This window comes from Meles meles, chromosome 2 (assembly GCF_922984935.1).
Source record: "Meles meles chromosome 2, mMelMel3.1 paternal haplotype, whole genome shotgun sequence".
Taxonomy (NCBI): domain Eukaryota; kingdom Metazoa; phylum Chordata; class Mammalia; order Carnivora; family Mustelidae; genus Meles; species Meles meles.
Window position 1 is genome coordinate 68,132,101 of NC_060067.1, and position 16,280 is coordinate 68,148,380.

Consider the following 16,280-nt stretch of genomic DNA (forward strand, 5'->3'; position numbering starts at 1 on the left):
ACAGGGATGTGAGGGCTCTTTCCCCGTCCTCTTGTCTCTAGGAAGAGCTTATCCACTCCCAGTCATGTGATGCCGAGACACCAGAGGACACGGATATCTCCCAGATTGCGCCTATAGCCCAGACTCCTCTGATCTCTAAACATGAATGCACAGATTGCATCCAACACAGCCCCTCACCCTGTGAACCTGATCTCGGTGGGTGGTCAGACCTGGAACTCATCCTTAGGACCCCGTCCTTCCTACTTCCACATAAATCAACCAGATCCCACTTCTTAGAGATCTCTCATAGTCATCAGGTTCCATGGCCTCCAGCTGACACTAAGCTTCCATCACTCCCGCCAGCAGTAGCAACAATGTCTCCTTTGGCCTTCCCGCTCTTCTCTCCGCACTCTCAATCAGTCCTCACACTGAAACCTCTTCTCTCCGCACTCTCAATCAATCCTCACACTGAAACCCCAGATGCCCTTCAAAAACGTGTGTCCACTTACGTCATCCCTCTGATGGCAATCTGACAGGTCGATTTTCAACTAAGACAAATGCCCTTACCAGGCCCACAAGCCCTGCCTCCCTCCCTTCCTCTCATACCGTGCCACTGTCCTTCTTTGTCTCCACTCCAGGAAGACTGGCCTTTTTCATGTCCCTGGAAATTGTCATGCTCTGTCCCACTTTGGGATCCTGTACTTACCCAAAAGTCTGTACCTTTTCCTTCAAAGGACTTACTGCAGTTTGTAATGAAGTTTATTTCTGCAATTCTTTATTTTATAACTATCTCTGCCAAGAGGGCAAAGGTCACATCTGTTTCTTAGCCACTGTATTGGTAGGGCCATACTCAGTGCTGGGTACACGGAAGCAAATAAACGATGACATTTAAAACTTGGGGCGCCTGGGTGGCTCAGTGGATTAAGCCGCTGCCTTCCGTTCAGGTCATGATCTCAGGGTCCTGGGATCGAGCCCCGCATCGGGCTCTCTGCTCCACAGGGTGCCTGCTTCCTCCTCTCTCTCTGCCTGCCTCTCTGCCTACTTGTGATCTCTCTGTCAAATAAATAAATAAAATCTTTAAAAAAAAAACTTAACTGAGGGTGCTGTAAACCTTAAACTTACATAACGTTATATGTAAATTACATATCTCAATGAAAATAAACTAATTTTAAAAAGAGCATGAACTGGGGGAAAAGTTAACTAATGGGACATTTAATGTAATTTACTTCATCCTATGCACTAAAACTTACCCTCAAAGAATCAGAAACATACTGAGGTAATTAATATGCAAATAGACATGAAAATGTTTATATAACCCTATGAATACATTCAATAGCATAAATAGTCCCAAAGTAAATTTTACATCTTAACTACAATGCAAATGTCAAATAATGGAAGAAACCTCCATACTAATCACTTGATGCTATATGCAGAAAATACTATTAACACTATGGATCAAATATCAATTGGCTCAATGAAGCGCAGCCAATAACGAATAAAAAAGGTGTTTGACATCATTAGTCATAGGTGAAATGCCAATCACACTCACTAGGATGGCTATAATGAAAGTAAGTGTTGGCAAGGATGTGGAGAATCTGGAACTCTCATATATTTCTGGTGGGAATGTAAAATATGCAGCTGCTTTGGAAAACGACTTGCCAGTTCCTCAAAAAGTAAAGCCTAGAGTTACCATCTGTAGCAGGCTGAATAATGGCCCTCTCAATATACCAGGTCCTAATCCCTATAAATATGACCTTACTTTTAAAAAAGAGCCTTTGTTGGGGCACCTAGGTGGCTCAGTGGGTTAAGCCTCTGCCTGTGGCTCAAGTCATGATCTCAAGGTCCTGGGACTGAGCCCCACATTGGGCTCTCTGCTCTTGGGGAGCCTACTTCTCCCTCTCTCTCTCTCTCTGCCTACTTGTGATCTCTCTGTCAAATAAATAAATAAATAAATAAATAATAAAATAAAAAAGAGCCTTTGCAAATATGATGAAGTCAAGAATCTCGAGACGGCAGACTCTCCTGGATTATCTGGGTGGGCCCTAGATACAAACACATGTTTCCTCACAAGTGTCTACAAATAAACCCTCACCTTTACAGTCAGGGGATTTTTTATAAAGGCACGAAGAGAGTTCAATGGTGAAAAAATAGTCATTTCAATGAACAGTTCTGGAACTGGATATCCAATGCAAGAGAATGAAACTGAATCCCTACCTCATGCCATATACAAAAATTAACTCCACCTGGATCAAACATCTAAATGTGAGAGCTAAAACTATAAAACTCTTAGCAGAAAGTATAAGTGTAAATCTTTGTGGCTCTGGATTAACTAGTGGTTTCTTAGATATGACACCAAAAGCACAGCAAAAAAAAAAAAAAAATCAATTGGATTTAATCAAAATAAAAACTTGTATTCCTAAAAGAAATCATCAAGAAAGTAAAAGAAAACACAGAATGGGAGAAAATATTTGAAAAGCAACTGTCTGATAAGAGTCTAGTAACTACAATATATAAAGAACATTTACACTTCAACAAAGACAAGGCAAACAATCCAATTAAAAAATGGGCAAAGGTGATGCCTAGATGTCTTAGTCAGTTAAGCTAGCATCTGACTCTTGATCTCAGGGTCATGAGTTCAAGCCCCACATTGGGCTCCATGTTGGGCACAGAGCCTACTTTAAAAAATGGACAAGGATTTGAACAGATATTTCTCCAAAGAAGATATAGAAATGGCCAATAAATACATGAAAAGATATTCAGTATCATTAGTCATTGGGAAACACAGATCAAAACACAATGAGATATGAGTGCCTGGCTGGCTCAGTCGGAGGATCAAATGACTCTTGGTCTCGGGGCTGTGAGTTCAGGCCCCATGCAGGGTGTAAAGATTACCTAAATAAATAAAACTTAAAAAAAAACATTAACTGAAGAAAAAAAGAAGAAAAAACCCACAATGAGAAACCACTTCACACCCATTCAGATTGCTATAATAAAAACAAAATGGAAAATAAAAAGTCATGTCCACAGAGAGGACATGAAGAAACTGGAACACTTATATAGTGTTTGTGGGAACATAAAATGGTATAGCCACTTTGGAAAACAGTCTAGCACTGCCTTACAAAGTTAATATAGAATTATCATATTATCCAGCAATTCCAATTCTGGGTATATATACACAAAAGAAATGAAAGCAGGGATTCAAACATTTGTGCAATGTTCCTAGAAGCATTATTCACAATAGCCAAATGGTAGAAACAACCCATTCGACAGATGAATGGATACACAAAGTGTAGTACGTATATACAATATCCAAATCAATGCCACTGAACTTTGTATTTGAAAATCGTTAAAATGAGGCACAGCCTGGGTGGCACAGTTGGTCAAGCAACTGACTCTTGGTTTCAGCTCAGGCCATGATCTCAGGGTCATGAGTTCAAGCTCCACGCGGGCTCCATGCTCTTTGGGGAGTCTGCTTATCTCTCTCTCCCTTTGCCCCTCCTCACCACATGTGCACACTCTCATTCTCTCTTTCTCTCTCTCATAAATAAAATCTTTTTAAAATGGTTAAAGTGGTAATTTTTATGTATACCCTACCACAAAGAAAACACATGTACAGGAATGATTCTAGCAGCATTATTCATAATAGACAAAAAATTTAAACAGCTCATCGATCTACTGACGAATGGATAAATAAGTGATATATGCATATGGTGAAATGTTATTTGCCAAGAAAAAAAGGAATTAGGTACTGATTCAGGCTACAGCATGGATGAAACTAGAAAATAGTGTGTTTACTTCTAGATGATTAGTGGGGTCAAGGGCAGAGGAACGTTTACTATATTACTCTTTTGTTCCACATAGAACAATGAGTACATATTACTTCTTAAAAGAATAACATCTAACAAATGGTACAATGCCAGACACGATCTCCAGGCTGGCACCGCTTACTCACCAATGAAATGTCTAAGCTCGCTGCACTGGCTGACAGGGGGCAGCTTCAGCATTTCCCTCCATTTTTTACTACGACCACTTTTTTTGCCATATCCTCCTGAATTTGGGGAAAAAAAGTATTTTTTTTTAATGATCAGAAATATCCAACTATAACAACTATTTCCACTAATGTATTCTGTTTGAATAGTTTGGTCCCTATGGTGAGTGAAAATACAAGCTTATAATCATTTGTCTTACCTAGAAGGCAGCTTGACAAGTATAAAAATCCCCAGTGAAGCAGTCACTGGCTTTATCATTTACAAACCACGTGACCCTGACCTTCTATAACTGACTCTGCGGAGCCTAAGTTTCCAAATTTGTGAGTTGGACCTAACACAACATAACACACATGGTTGCATCCTTACTAAGGAGCAAATGCCTACAAAGGACCAGAAATATAATGGTGAAAAGGACAACATTGCTCCCCTCTATTCTAGTGAGGGAGAGTTGTGTTTGGTTTTTTTTGTTTGTTTTACAGCAGATAATGATAAGTATAAAAAAAATAGCCAATCATACAGTACTAAATGATATGCAACAAAATCAAGTATGGCAAAGATGAAGGGTGCTATTAGGGATAAGGTGAGATTAGAGAAAGCCTCCCAAGAGTGTCACACTTGAACAGAGACCTGATGGGGGTGAGGGAATGGGCCTCGGGAAGATCTAGAAGCGAGAAGAGAACGACGGAAAAAGCTATTAGGTGATAGTTGAGCAGATGGAGACTGCACTGCAGTAAGCATGGCATACAGTAGAGAAATACTGAGTCACTATATTGTATACCTGAAACTAATGCGATATTGTGGGCCAACTATACTCAAAGAAAAGAAAATGTTTAATAAAGTAAAGTAAATTTTTCAAAAGGTAATAGTTTAGAAAGATCTTTTTTTTAAGATTTTATTTATTTATTTATCAGAGACTGAGAGAGAGAGAACACAAGCAGGGGGAATGGGGGAGGGAGAAGCAGCCTTCCCACTGAGCAGGGAGCCTGATGTGGAGCTTGATCCCAGGACTCCAGGATTATGACCTGAGCCAAAGGCAGACACTTAACCAACTGAGCCACCCAGGTGCACTTAGAAAGATCTTTTTTAAAAAGACCCTTCAAACAAAACTCAAGAGAAGTTAGAACCTTCAATTTTAAGCATTTTGAGGAGTTGAAATTTTATTAAATTTTGTCCAAGAGAAAACATTAGTTTTGGCCAGTAACAAAGGCTCCAGGTTATCGGAAAGAATGGAGAAATCAAGAGGAAAGCCACGTTTTGGGAAGTGGTGAGCTCTACCTTAAGCACGGTGAGCGAAGCAGTATGAGGGAACACCATCTGGAGGAGGTCAGGAGGGAAGGCCTGGCTAGACGTACAGATTTGATAGCAGTCTGCCAAACAGATGATGGTCTGGTTGGAGATGCAAGGGCTTCTTCCGTGACCTTCCTTTTCCTCCTCTACCCACCCCTTCAATTTCTGGGATCATGACTCTAGACTTCCAGCCACTATGCAGAGGTCACAGGTCACCTCAAAGTCAACATGTTCAAATTGGATTCCGTTGTCTTCCCCTCAAATTCACCCCTCATTCCACACTATGCCTCCAGTTAACTCACCATCCACGAGGCAGATGGAGCTGGAAACTGGGGCACTAATTCTGTCTCTCAAGTGTCTCACCCATTTATCTGGAAAGCATCTGCAGCCCAAGTCCTGCGTGCTGGGCACTGTCTGGGCAGCAGCCATACGGCAGAGGGTCAGGTGGCCAGCAAAGGTGCTCCTGTCCCCTGCTCTCCTAGCCCACACCATTACCAAGGTCACTTGCCTCTTCTTCCAACAGGCCTTCCTACCTCCAGTCTCCCCTTCCAACAGGCCTTCCTACCTCCAGTCTCCCCTTCCACACCCTCTCCCACACTGCCTTCTACCACTACCTTCCTAAAATGCAAGTATCAGCTCACTTGAGTCTAGGCTGAGGGGAAATAAAACACAGACCTGCCTGGCAACATCCCACAGGCACACCATGCCCAAGCCACACCGTCTATAAAGGCTCCGAAGAAGCAAGAGCATGTTCTGTCCAGGAAGCACAAGTGCCTAGACGGTCACACAGCCTTCCTAGTATAGGCATATCTCTACTCAGCTCAAGCAGAAGCACCCCCCAAAGCCTACCCCCCCTTTCCTAGGGAGATGCAGGCACTCTTTCCTTTTCATGCACTTTACATCTAGAAAACATCTTCGTTAAGTCTCAGCAAGGGCAGGTTCTCGGCTTATGGTCTTATTCCCAGTGTATCTCCAGCATTCAAACAAATAACTGAACAGATGTAAGGGGGCTCCAGGCACACTGAACACAGCAGACACTAAAGGAACATTTGCTTACTTGGAGGAGACCTGAAAAATGGCGGATGCTGACTATAGCGCATGAGTCAGGTAGGATGAATTTGCCAAGATCTAGGAGGTGAAGGAGGACAAGGAGGAGGAAGAGGAGGAAGAGTTAGATTTACCGAGTCTTTATTATGTGCCAGACACCTTTCTAGGAGCTTCATATATATTGACTCATTGAATCATCGTTCCCGCATGATAAAAATACTACCGCTATTCCCTTCTCTCAGATAAGGGACCAAAGCAAAGACGTAAAATCACTTGTCCAACATCATGCAACTAGTGAGAAGTGTGGGTCTGCACCAGGAATCTGCTTAACGGTTACTGCTATTAAGAAGCAAAATGGTGTAACCAAAGTCTTTTTAAAAAGTACACAAACATTTATAAAAGAAATTATTTGGCATAAACACATTTAGAAATTAAGCTGGGATTTGAGCCCAGATAATCACACTGGCCAAGCGAGGACATTACCTTTGTCATAACAGCTGTTTTTCTATCAACAAACAGGACCACCAAGGTAGATGCATAGAAAGAACGGGAATCTGGTCTACAAATTCTGCTGGATATTAAGAGGGTTGGGGGTTGGTTTTCTACTACAAATACCATAATTATTTTTATAACATATTCTCTATTTCTGTAACATACTATACGCTACCCCTAATCCTAGACCCACCAGAAACAATCACAATCATAAATTTAGTGCATTTATAACTGTGTGTGTGTGTGTGTGTAGCCTTGAAAAATATTTTGCTTTAGAGCAAGATTCTTAACCTGGCATTCACGGGCAGGTATCAGGGTATCCTGGAATTTGGACAGAAAAAAAATCACCTTTAGCTTAACTAACTTCTAACCAAAATTCATCATGTCTTTCAGCTGTAAGTGTAGGCAAGAACATTATAATATCAGTAGTATCTGTGACTTCATCACCAAGAGCATTCAGATTTCCCTCTCACATTACAGCTGCTAGAGATAACTTAAAATATTTATGCTCACACTACCTTGAAATGATCACAGAGGTGCCAGACCAGCTGCCAGACTGTCTAGAAGTGCTGAGGTGATGGAGCCAAGCAACTGCTAGGCAGCTTTGTGCCTGGTAGTTAATTGTTCAGACTCCAAATGGCCAGGTCCTATGTTCTCACATCAATGGTCCAGCTATGTATTTTACTCTCTGTGACTCCCTAACAACTGATGGATACATGGAAGCTGGGGGGTCAGTCAAAGGCCAGCCCACAGCTGGCCCAAAGCCCCATTCAAACGAGCCAAGATGGCCTTCACCCTGATGGCTCTTTAAAGGATGACACTTGAACCTGCCTGTGTATTTACTGCCTTGCTACCTAGTGCAGCAAGCACTTTCGTAACATAAACCTATTTAAAAAATTTACTATTTCAATATAGTTGACTTCTTTTACAATCATATGTATTTTTATTCACGTTAAGAACCCCTACTCTAGAACCTGTTAATAATTGTGTGCTACTGGGGCGCCTGGCGGGCTCAGTCAGTTAAGAGTCTGCCTTTGGCTCAGGTCATGACCCCGGAGTCCTGGGTCATGAGCTCCCTGCTCAGAAGGGAGTTTGCTCCTCCCTCTACCCTTCACCCGGCTCGTGCTCAATCTCAAATAAATAAATAAAATCTTTAAAAAAAAAAAATGGTGTGCTACTGGATACATTACGATTCAATTTTTTCCACACAGCTCAGTCCATTTTGAGGCAGATTGTTCACTATTCCAGCCAGGGTCTCTTCTGTTCCTCTCTCTTCCCCACCCTCAGCCTCATGTTTCATGGCCCAAAACACTCCTTCTCAGCAAAGCTAGATCCCGCATTTCCTCAGGTCTTTGCTCCTGGCCACCCCACGAGCTTTCATGTCCTACCCCATGCCTAACCCTTAGCACCCCCCTTTTCTGCTTTATTATCTCTTCTTGGCCCTTATCACTGTCCACCATACAATCTATTTCACGGATCCTGTTGAGGATCTGTCTCCCCACAAGATCAGAAACAACTTGAAGAAAGGGGTTTATCTGTGTTTTCACAGCTGTAAACCCGATAGCTAGATGAGGAACTGGTGTAAAACACTCAATAACTATTTGGTGAATGAGTGTATGAATGAAATTTAATTACTATATAGTAATTTACTATATAAATATTCTATTTATCTACTTCCTACTGATGGTCATTTAATGTTTTTGGTTTCCAATATTATATGTGTTATAGCAAACATTCTTACAAATGTTTCCTTTACCACCATTTCTGCAGAGTAAATGTCTAGAAGAGTTCTTGACCCAGGTGTGTGATTTTTTTCAACATTAATGGATACCATTCACCTGTTCTCCAAAATGGTTGTAATTTACAATTACTTAAAATACAGCATACATACTGGGTGTGATACCCTTGATAGGAGTCACTCAGAGTTACTTTGTAAAATCAAAAAGGGGACACCTCTTCCTTCAGTTTAGAACAACTTTAGTTAGTCAGAAGAGTTCCACGAATAGCAGACACTGAGACTAAGCCAAATAAACTTAGTTCACTTGACTCTTAAAGTCAGGACATTATGCTAAGTGAAATAAACCAGTCATTGAAAAGTCCTATACTGTTAAGATTCCACTTGTATGAGGTATTAGGAGTCAAATCACAAAAGAGAGAAGCAGAATGGTGGCTGCCAGGGACTAGAGAGAGGGGAGAGAGGGGAGTTTTTATTAATTGGAACAGAGTTTCAGTTGGGGAAGATGAAAAGAGTTTTGGAGGTGAATGGTGGTGATGTTTGCACAACAGTAAAAATTAATTTAATACCACTGGCACTTAAAAATGGTTAAATACATTTATAACAACAAAAACTTTTGGAGAAAAAAAAAGAGAGTTCCTCAAACAAGAGTCATTTTGTTTAAGTGCTAAAAAGATATCACCCAAATGTACACTTTATATTCAACCAGAAGTGAAAACAGATATGCAAACACAAGTCTTTTTTTTAAGAGATACTTATTTATTTATTAGGAGAGCGTGATTGGGGGAGGGGCAGAAGGAGAGGGAGAGAGAATCTCAAGCAGACTCCCTGCTAAGCACAGAGCCCTATGTAGGGTTCAATCCTATGACCGTGAGATCATGACCTGAGCCAAAATCAAGAGTCTGATGCCCAACCAGTTGAGCCACCCAGGTGCCCAGCAAACACAACAATCTTGATAAGGGTGTAAGTCAATGCGACCACTGATCCTGTAGAACACACTCTCAGCACACAGAGCAGCATTTATCCAGAATCATTATACTGGAACAGTATATCTAAGTCCCAGCTTGGACCTAATAGTGAGGATTTTAAATAAGAGCAAATCTTAAAACAAAACAAATCTATGTAATTAGCAGATCATTCTTTAAGATTGTGACATTAGCTGTAGTGAGGAAGAAAAATAGCCCTGGATCTACTTAAGGTTTCTTAAGTAGATCCAGGGCTATTTTTCTTCCTCACTACAGCTAATGTCAGCAGTTACCTGATATGATCAAAGCAAAAGAGGGAAAAACTGCTAGTGAGCCTCCCAGTTCTTCTCATTCCATGATAAAATCACAGGGCTTTTTTTTTTTTTTTCACCAAAGAGAAAAATGAGAAAGGAGGATGGGAGAGAAGATAACAGACTTCCTTATAAGTACCTTATTTGGCCAAGTATATTTTCATTAATACTTCCTGAGAAAGACTATTGCAATGCAAAAGTAGGATGCACAATCTTAAAGAATGATCTGCTAATTACATAGATTTGTTTTGTTTTGTTTAAGATTTGCTCTTATTTAAAATCTAGTACATTGTTTTCACTACTCCCATTTAACTACGTCAATGAAAACTTTGCTTTCGTAACTTCTGGCCAGGAGAAATGTAGCTCCAACAGATACTCTGCTCTTTCATGCCCTGTTTTGCTTCCATACTTTTTTTTTTTAAAGGTTTTATTTATTTATTTGACAGAGAGAGAGAGAGAGATCACAAGTAGAGAGGCAGGCAGAGAGAGAGGGGGATGCAGGCTCCCTGCTGAGTAGAGAACCCAATGTGGGGCTCGATCCCAGGACCCTGAGATCATGACCTGAGCCGAAGGCAGCAGCTTAACCCACTGAGCCACCCAGGTGCCCCTGCTTCCATACTCTTAACTTCATTGTCCATTGGGGCTTTATTCACATTCAAGTCTCTTCATCTTGTCGTCTCACTGACAGCCCATTTCCCTCATGTCTCCCAAGAGTGGTCTTTTTCCAAGCATGTCTCTAAAATGCCTGGGAAGAGGAAGGACAGGATTAGCAAAGACACAGCCTCAGTGCTCCTGATGCAGAAGAGCCAGCAAGGTGGACAGGCCTCCCCCAAGGAAGGTCACAGGCCAGGGCAGCAGGTGCTGCAGAGCCTTGGCCAGGACTCAAGGCTTGGTTTGGCCTCTGGCCCCCAAGCCAGAGTACAAGGCGATGATGATAGGTCACTTCTCAGATCCACAGACTGGCGGGGAAGCAGCATACCCTACCGGGCTAGGTTCTCTCTGTGTGCATGAGGAAGGCTGATCACAGGGTAACTATCCAGTGACTAAATCAGAGCAAAGCTGTAAACAGAAACAGAGCTAGCATATCCTATGACATTTTCTTAGGGAAGTTCCCTAATTCAGAATTTTCCTGAGTCATATTGGCTCACCAATTCATATGAGCTCAAGTTAATGAAATTTTAGTGTACTTGATTTATCTGAAAGTCTTCAGAAGAAAAATAGTGTTTCAGAAAAACACTGCATTGTATCCGTCCAGCACAACCTTTCATGTTATCAGATTCTAGCCTTCCTTGTCTTGACCTATTGTACAGCTTTCTGTAAACTGTGGGTGACAGGCACACATGTAAGCTGTTTGTCCGGTAGTTCCCATGGACCTCTCTTTCCCCTAGAAAAATCAGTTTGCCCAGATTTGCAATTCAATTCCTTTCGTCATATACACGTGAGCCTTTTGACTTCATCTGAACTGTTTAGAACATCTTCCCTATGTAAGTAAAAACAAAACGCATATTCATTTTAATGTGATCTGTATGAACCTAATTTTACCTTTCTCTGGCAATTAGCTTTTAAGATGCCTTACTCCTAATTAAGCCCCATCTGTGGGACCTGTAGTGATGTCCCCTCTTTCATTTCTGATATTATTGTCTTCTTTTTTCTTAGTCTGGCTAGGGCTTACAGATTTTATTAACCATTTCAAAGAATCAGATTTTCATTTTGTTGATTTCCCGCCTTAAGTTTCACAGATTTCTACTCTAAACTGGGGCATCTGTGTGGCTCAGTTAGTTAAGTGTCTGTCTTTGGCTCAGGTCATGATCCAAGGATCCTGGGATCAAGCTCCATTTCAGGCTCCCTGCTCAGTGGGGAGTTTGCTTTTTCCTCTCCCTCTGTCTCTCTCTACCACTAATGCTTGCTCTCTCTCTCTCTCTCAAATAAACAAACAAAAAAAACCAAAATCGTTTTTAAAGGTATGTTTAATCTCCAAGTATTTGGGAGATTTTCTAGCTGTCTTTCTGTTACAGTTTCTATTTTAATTCCACTGTGGTCTGAGAGCAGACAGTATATGATTTCTATTCTTTTAAAATTGTCACAGCATATCTTATAGCCCAGAATGTGGACTATCATAGAGAATGTTCCAATGTGACCTTGAGAAGAATGTGTAGTGTATTCATCAATCTCTCCTTGCAGTTCTATCAGTTTTTGACTCACATATTCTGCCTATATGTTGTTAGGCACATACACTTTAAGGATGCTACATCTTCTTGGAGAATTGACCCTTTTGTCATTATGTAATACCCCTCTTTATCCTTGTTTACTTTCTTTGCTCTGAAGTTTAAACTGTGAAATTAACATAGGTACACCTACTGCCTTTGATTAACGGCAGCATGGAATACCTTTCTCCATCCCTTTACTTTTAATCTATGTGTATTTTTATATTTAAAGTAAGTTTCCTATAGACAACATGTAGTTGGGTCTCACTTTTCTTTTTTTTTTTTTGAAGGGGGGGTCTTACTTTTCTATCCACTCTGACAATCTTTCTCTTTTGACTGATGCACTTAAGACCATTGATGTTTAAAGTGATTACTGATATGGAATACAGGCATACCTCAGAGACACTGTGGGTTTCATTCCACACCACTGCAATAAAGCAAATGTCACAATTAAGCAATACAAATGAATTTTGGCTTCCCATTGCATATAAAAGTTATGTTTACACTAAGCTGTACTCTGTTAACCATGCAATAGCAGTATGGCTAAAAAACAATGTATATGCCTTAATTAAAAAAAACTTTATTGCTAAAAATGCTAACCATCATCTGAGCTTTCAATAGGTCATAATCACCGATCACATATCACTCTAACAATAATTTAAAAGTTTGGAATACTGTAAGAATTACCAAAATGTGACAGAGACATAAAGAGAAAAAATGCTGTTGGGAAAAATGGCAAAAGACTTGACACACTGTAGCCACAAACTTTCAATTTGTAAAAGTGTAGTATTGGTAAAACACAATAAAACAAGGTATATCTGTAGTTGGATTAATATCTACCGTATTTTTACTACTACTTGTTGCCCTTGTGTTGTTCTTACTGTTGTTTTCCTTGATTTTTTTTTTTTTTTGCCATTTGTGGTTTAAATCATTTTATAGGATTCTATTCTCACATTTTCCTTAGCATATAAGTTATACTTTTTTTTAAAGTGTTTATCTTTTTAAGGATTTGAGAGAGTGAGAGAGAAAAAGAAAGAGAGAGAAAGCATGACCAGGGGGAGTGGGAAGAGAAGCAGACTCTCCACTAAGCATCCTGGGAACCCTTTGCAGGGCTCAATCCTAGGACTCTGGGATCACAACTCCAGCCAAAGGCAGACGTCCAACCAACTGAGCCACTGGGGCTCCCCTAAACTATTTTTAGTGGCAACATACATTTACAACTAATCCAAGTTCCCTTTCAAAGAAAATTATACCACTTCATAGGTAGTATGAGTACCTTATAAATAACAAAATATTCCTAATTCCCCTCCTATCCCTTGTACCATTGCTGACATTCATTTATACATAGTATATCCTTTTTATATATGTATCTCTATGTATAAATGTGTTGCTATCTAACAGCTAATAGATTAAGAAAAACAAGTCTTCATTTTACCGTCATGTATTCATTCTCTGATGCTCTTCCTTTCTTTATGTAGATCAAAGTTTCTTAATATATAATTTTCTTTCTCTATGAACAACTTCTTTCTTACAAGGCAGATCTACTAGCAACAAATTCCCTCAGTTTTGGTTTGTCTGAGAAAGTCTTCATTTCTTCTCTTTTGGAGGATAATTTCACAGGATGCAGAATTCTAGGTTGGTGGGTTTTTCTTCCAATACTTTAAATGTTTCACTCCCATCTTCTTCCTTGCATGGGTTCTGAGAAGAAATCAGATATAATCCTTACCTTTGTTCCTGTGTAGGCAAAGTGTTTTTATCTGTGGCTTCTTTTATGACTTTTTATCTTTGACTTTCTGAAGTTTGAAGATATTCCTGTCATTTTTTTTTTTTTAATATCTTATTTGCGAGAGAGCAAGCGCGTGGTGCGCACACGCATATGCATGAGTGGGAGGGAGGTGCAGAGGGAGAGGAAAAGCAGGCTCCTCACCAAGCAGGGAGCCCAATGCAGGGCTTGATCTCAGGACCCCAGGATCATGACCTGATCATGATCATGATCACCTCATGAGGTGAGGGCAGATGCTTAACCACCTAAGCCATCCAGATGTTCCTCCTGGGTATCATTCTTTTGACATTTATCCTGTTTCATATTTTCTGGGCTTCATCTGTGGCTTGATGTCTAACATTAATTGGGGTAAAGTCTCAGTCATTATTACTTCAAATATTTCATCTTTTCCTTTGTTTCTGCTCCTCCAGGCGTTCCCATTACACATGTATTATGCCTTTTATGGTTGTGCCACAGTTTTTGGATATTCTGTTTTGATTCTTTCAGTCTTTTTTTTCTCCTTGCTTTTCAGTTTTAGATATTCTCAGTCATATTCTCAAGCTCAGAGATTCTTTCCTCAGCCCTGTCCAATCAGTTCATGAGGCCATCAAAGGGATTCATTTGTTTTTTTGGTTCTTCTCACCCCTAGCATTTCTTTTGATTCTTTAGAATTACCATCTCTCTCTTTAACATTATCCATCTGCGTCTTGCATGTTGTCTAACTTTTTCCATTAAAGCTCTCAGGATACTAATCACAGTTTTTAAAAATTCCTGGTCTGATAATTCCAACATTCCTCCTTTTACTCTGCTTAGTCTGGGAGGCCATGGCAAGGGTTTGGAGAGGGCTGACACCTCCACTTAAATTCTAATAGGATCACTCTGGCTGGTGTGTTGAGAAGAGACTGTAGGGTCAGAAAGGCAGGAGCTGAGACTGAGTATCAGCCAACTGTGGTCTTCCAAAACGAGAGAGGTTGATGGCTTGAGCTATGCTGAAGGCAGTGAGAGGTTAAGATTCTTAGCATTTTGAAGGAAGATCTAATTTGAAGGAAGATCTTTTAATTCCTTATATCCCATTGGATGTGGGATATAAGGAATTAAAAGTCAACTTTAAAATTTTTTTCCTGAGTATTAACTGAGATGCAGAAAGGAAAAACAGGGGCAGGGTGAGTGTTAATAGTTAGTTTTGACTGTGTGTGTGTGTTTGTGCACTCAGGCATGCACGCAGATGGTTTCCAAGTAGCAATGTCAAGTGGGCAAGTGGAGAATGAGCAGCAGTTCAATGAAAAGGTCCAGTCTGCAGATCTCAATTTGAGAGACAGTAGCCTGCTCCAAAACATGTTACTAGATAAGAGCATAAGGGAGTGAGACTCTACGGACTGAGCCTTGGGAGGATTTCAATATGAAGAGGTCTAGCAAATGATAGGCAACCAGTCAAGCCATCTAAGGATAAGCACTGAAACAGCAGAAAACCTTGGAGGGTGCTGGTCTAGAAGGACATATTGACTGAGGTGACCCTATGATGTGCTATGTCATGTGCAGCCCATAGCTCTGGTAGGATGAGGACTAAGAACTGACCCTGGTGATCTTGACATGGGTGGCTTTCATGAAGTGGTAGAGGTGAGAGCTTAGAATCCAGCACATAATTCACTCAAAACTTACTTGTTTAAAGAGTAAATGACAAACGCAATACTGCACACACACTGTGTACCTCCATACACAGGGCCTCGCCCACATTTCACTAAACAGTGCACACACACATCCCATGAACCACCTGGGTGAGCTATCACTACAAAAGGCTCCCTTCTCCCTAGACAAGATTCCCTGGCTTGGTCTGAAGATCACAAGGGGAAGGAGAGACAGAAGAATGGGAACCTCTCCACTGGTGTCTCGGTCACCTTGGACTGCTATGACAAAATACCAGAGTCTGGGTGACCTAACAACAAACACTTATTTGTCGGAGTTCCAGAGGCTGGAAATTCCTAGACCAGGGTATCAGCTGATTAGGTGACTGGTGAGGGCCCTTCCTGGTTTGTAGATGGCTATCTTCTCATTATGTACTCACGGGCCTTTCCCTGATACATGCACTTGAACAGAGAGATCCTTCTTTTTACAGGGACAATAATTCCACCATAGGGGCCCACCCTTAGGACCTATTTACCTTTCAAAGGCCCCACCTCCAAATACCATCACAATGGTAATTAGAGCTTCAATAATTAAATACGGAGAGGACACAAACATATACGTCATAGCAGCAGGCTTGGGACACGCATGCTACTGAGCCAGAAAAGCCACCCTGCCCCTCAGTAAGCTGTCCTTGATTCCAAAATTCTCCACCGACACATCACACCAAAGTCCAGCTCCAATTTTCTGAGCTGTCCCATCCAGGTGCAGTCAGTCTCAAGATGAGCTGGGTGGTGCTCACCATACCATTTCAAGACAGAAAGACCAGAAGGGAAGAAATCAGGCAAGAAAAGAGCACACACATTTAGTCATGGGAACATACCCAATA

General features: G+C 40.9%; 1 protein-coding gene across 3 annotated transcripts in view; it reads right to left on the reverse strand.

Moving 5' to 3' along the window:
* GRK4 (G protein-coupled receptor kinase 4) overlaps positions 1-16,280 on the reverse strand; it is a 100,798-nt gene that overhangs the window by 72,556 nt on the left and 11,962 nt on the right. Inside the window, exon 2 of one of the 3 annotated variants that reach the window (XM_045993415.1) lies at positions 3,932-4,027. The exons of the other annotated variants lie outside the window; for them this stretch is intronic. Coding sequence (XP_045849371.1) covers positions 3,932-3,983 — 52 coding nt within the window. The 5' untranslated portion in view covers positions 3,984-4,027. The remainder of the gene's footprint in view (positions 1-3,931; positions 4,028-16,280) is intronic. 3 annotated transcript variants of the gene reach the window in all.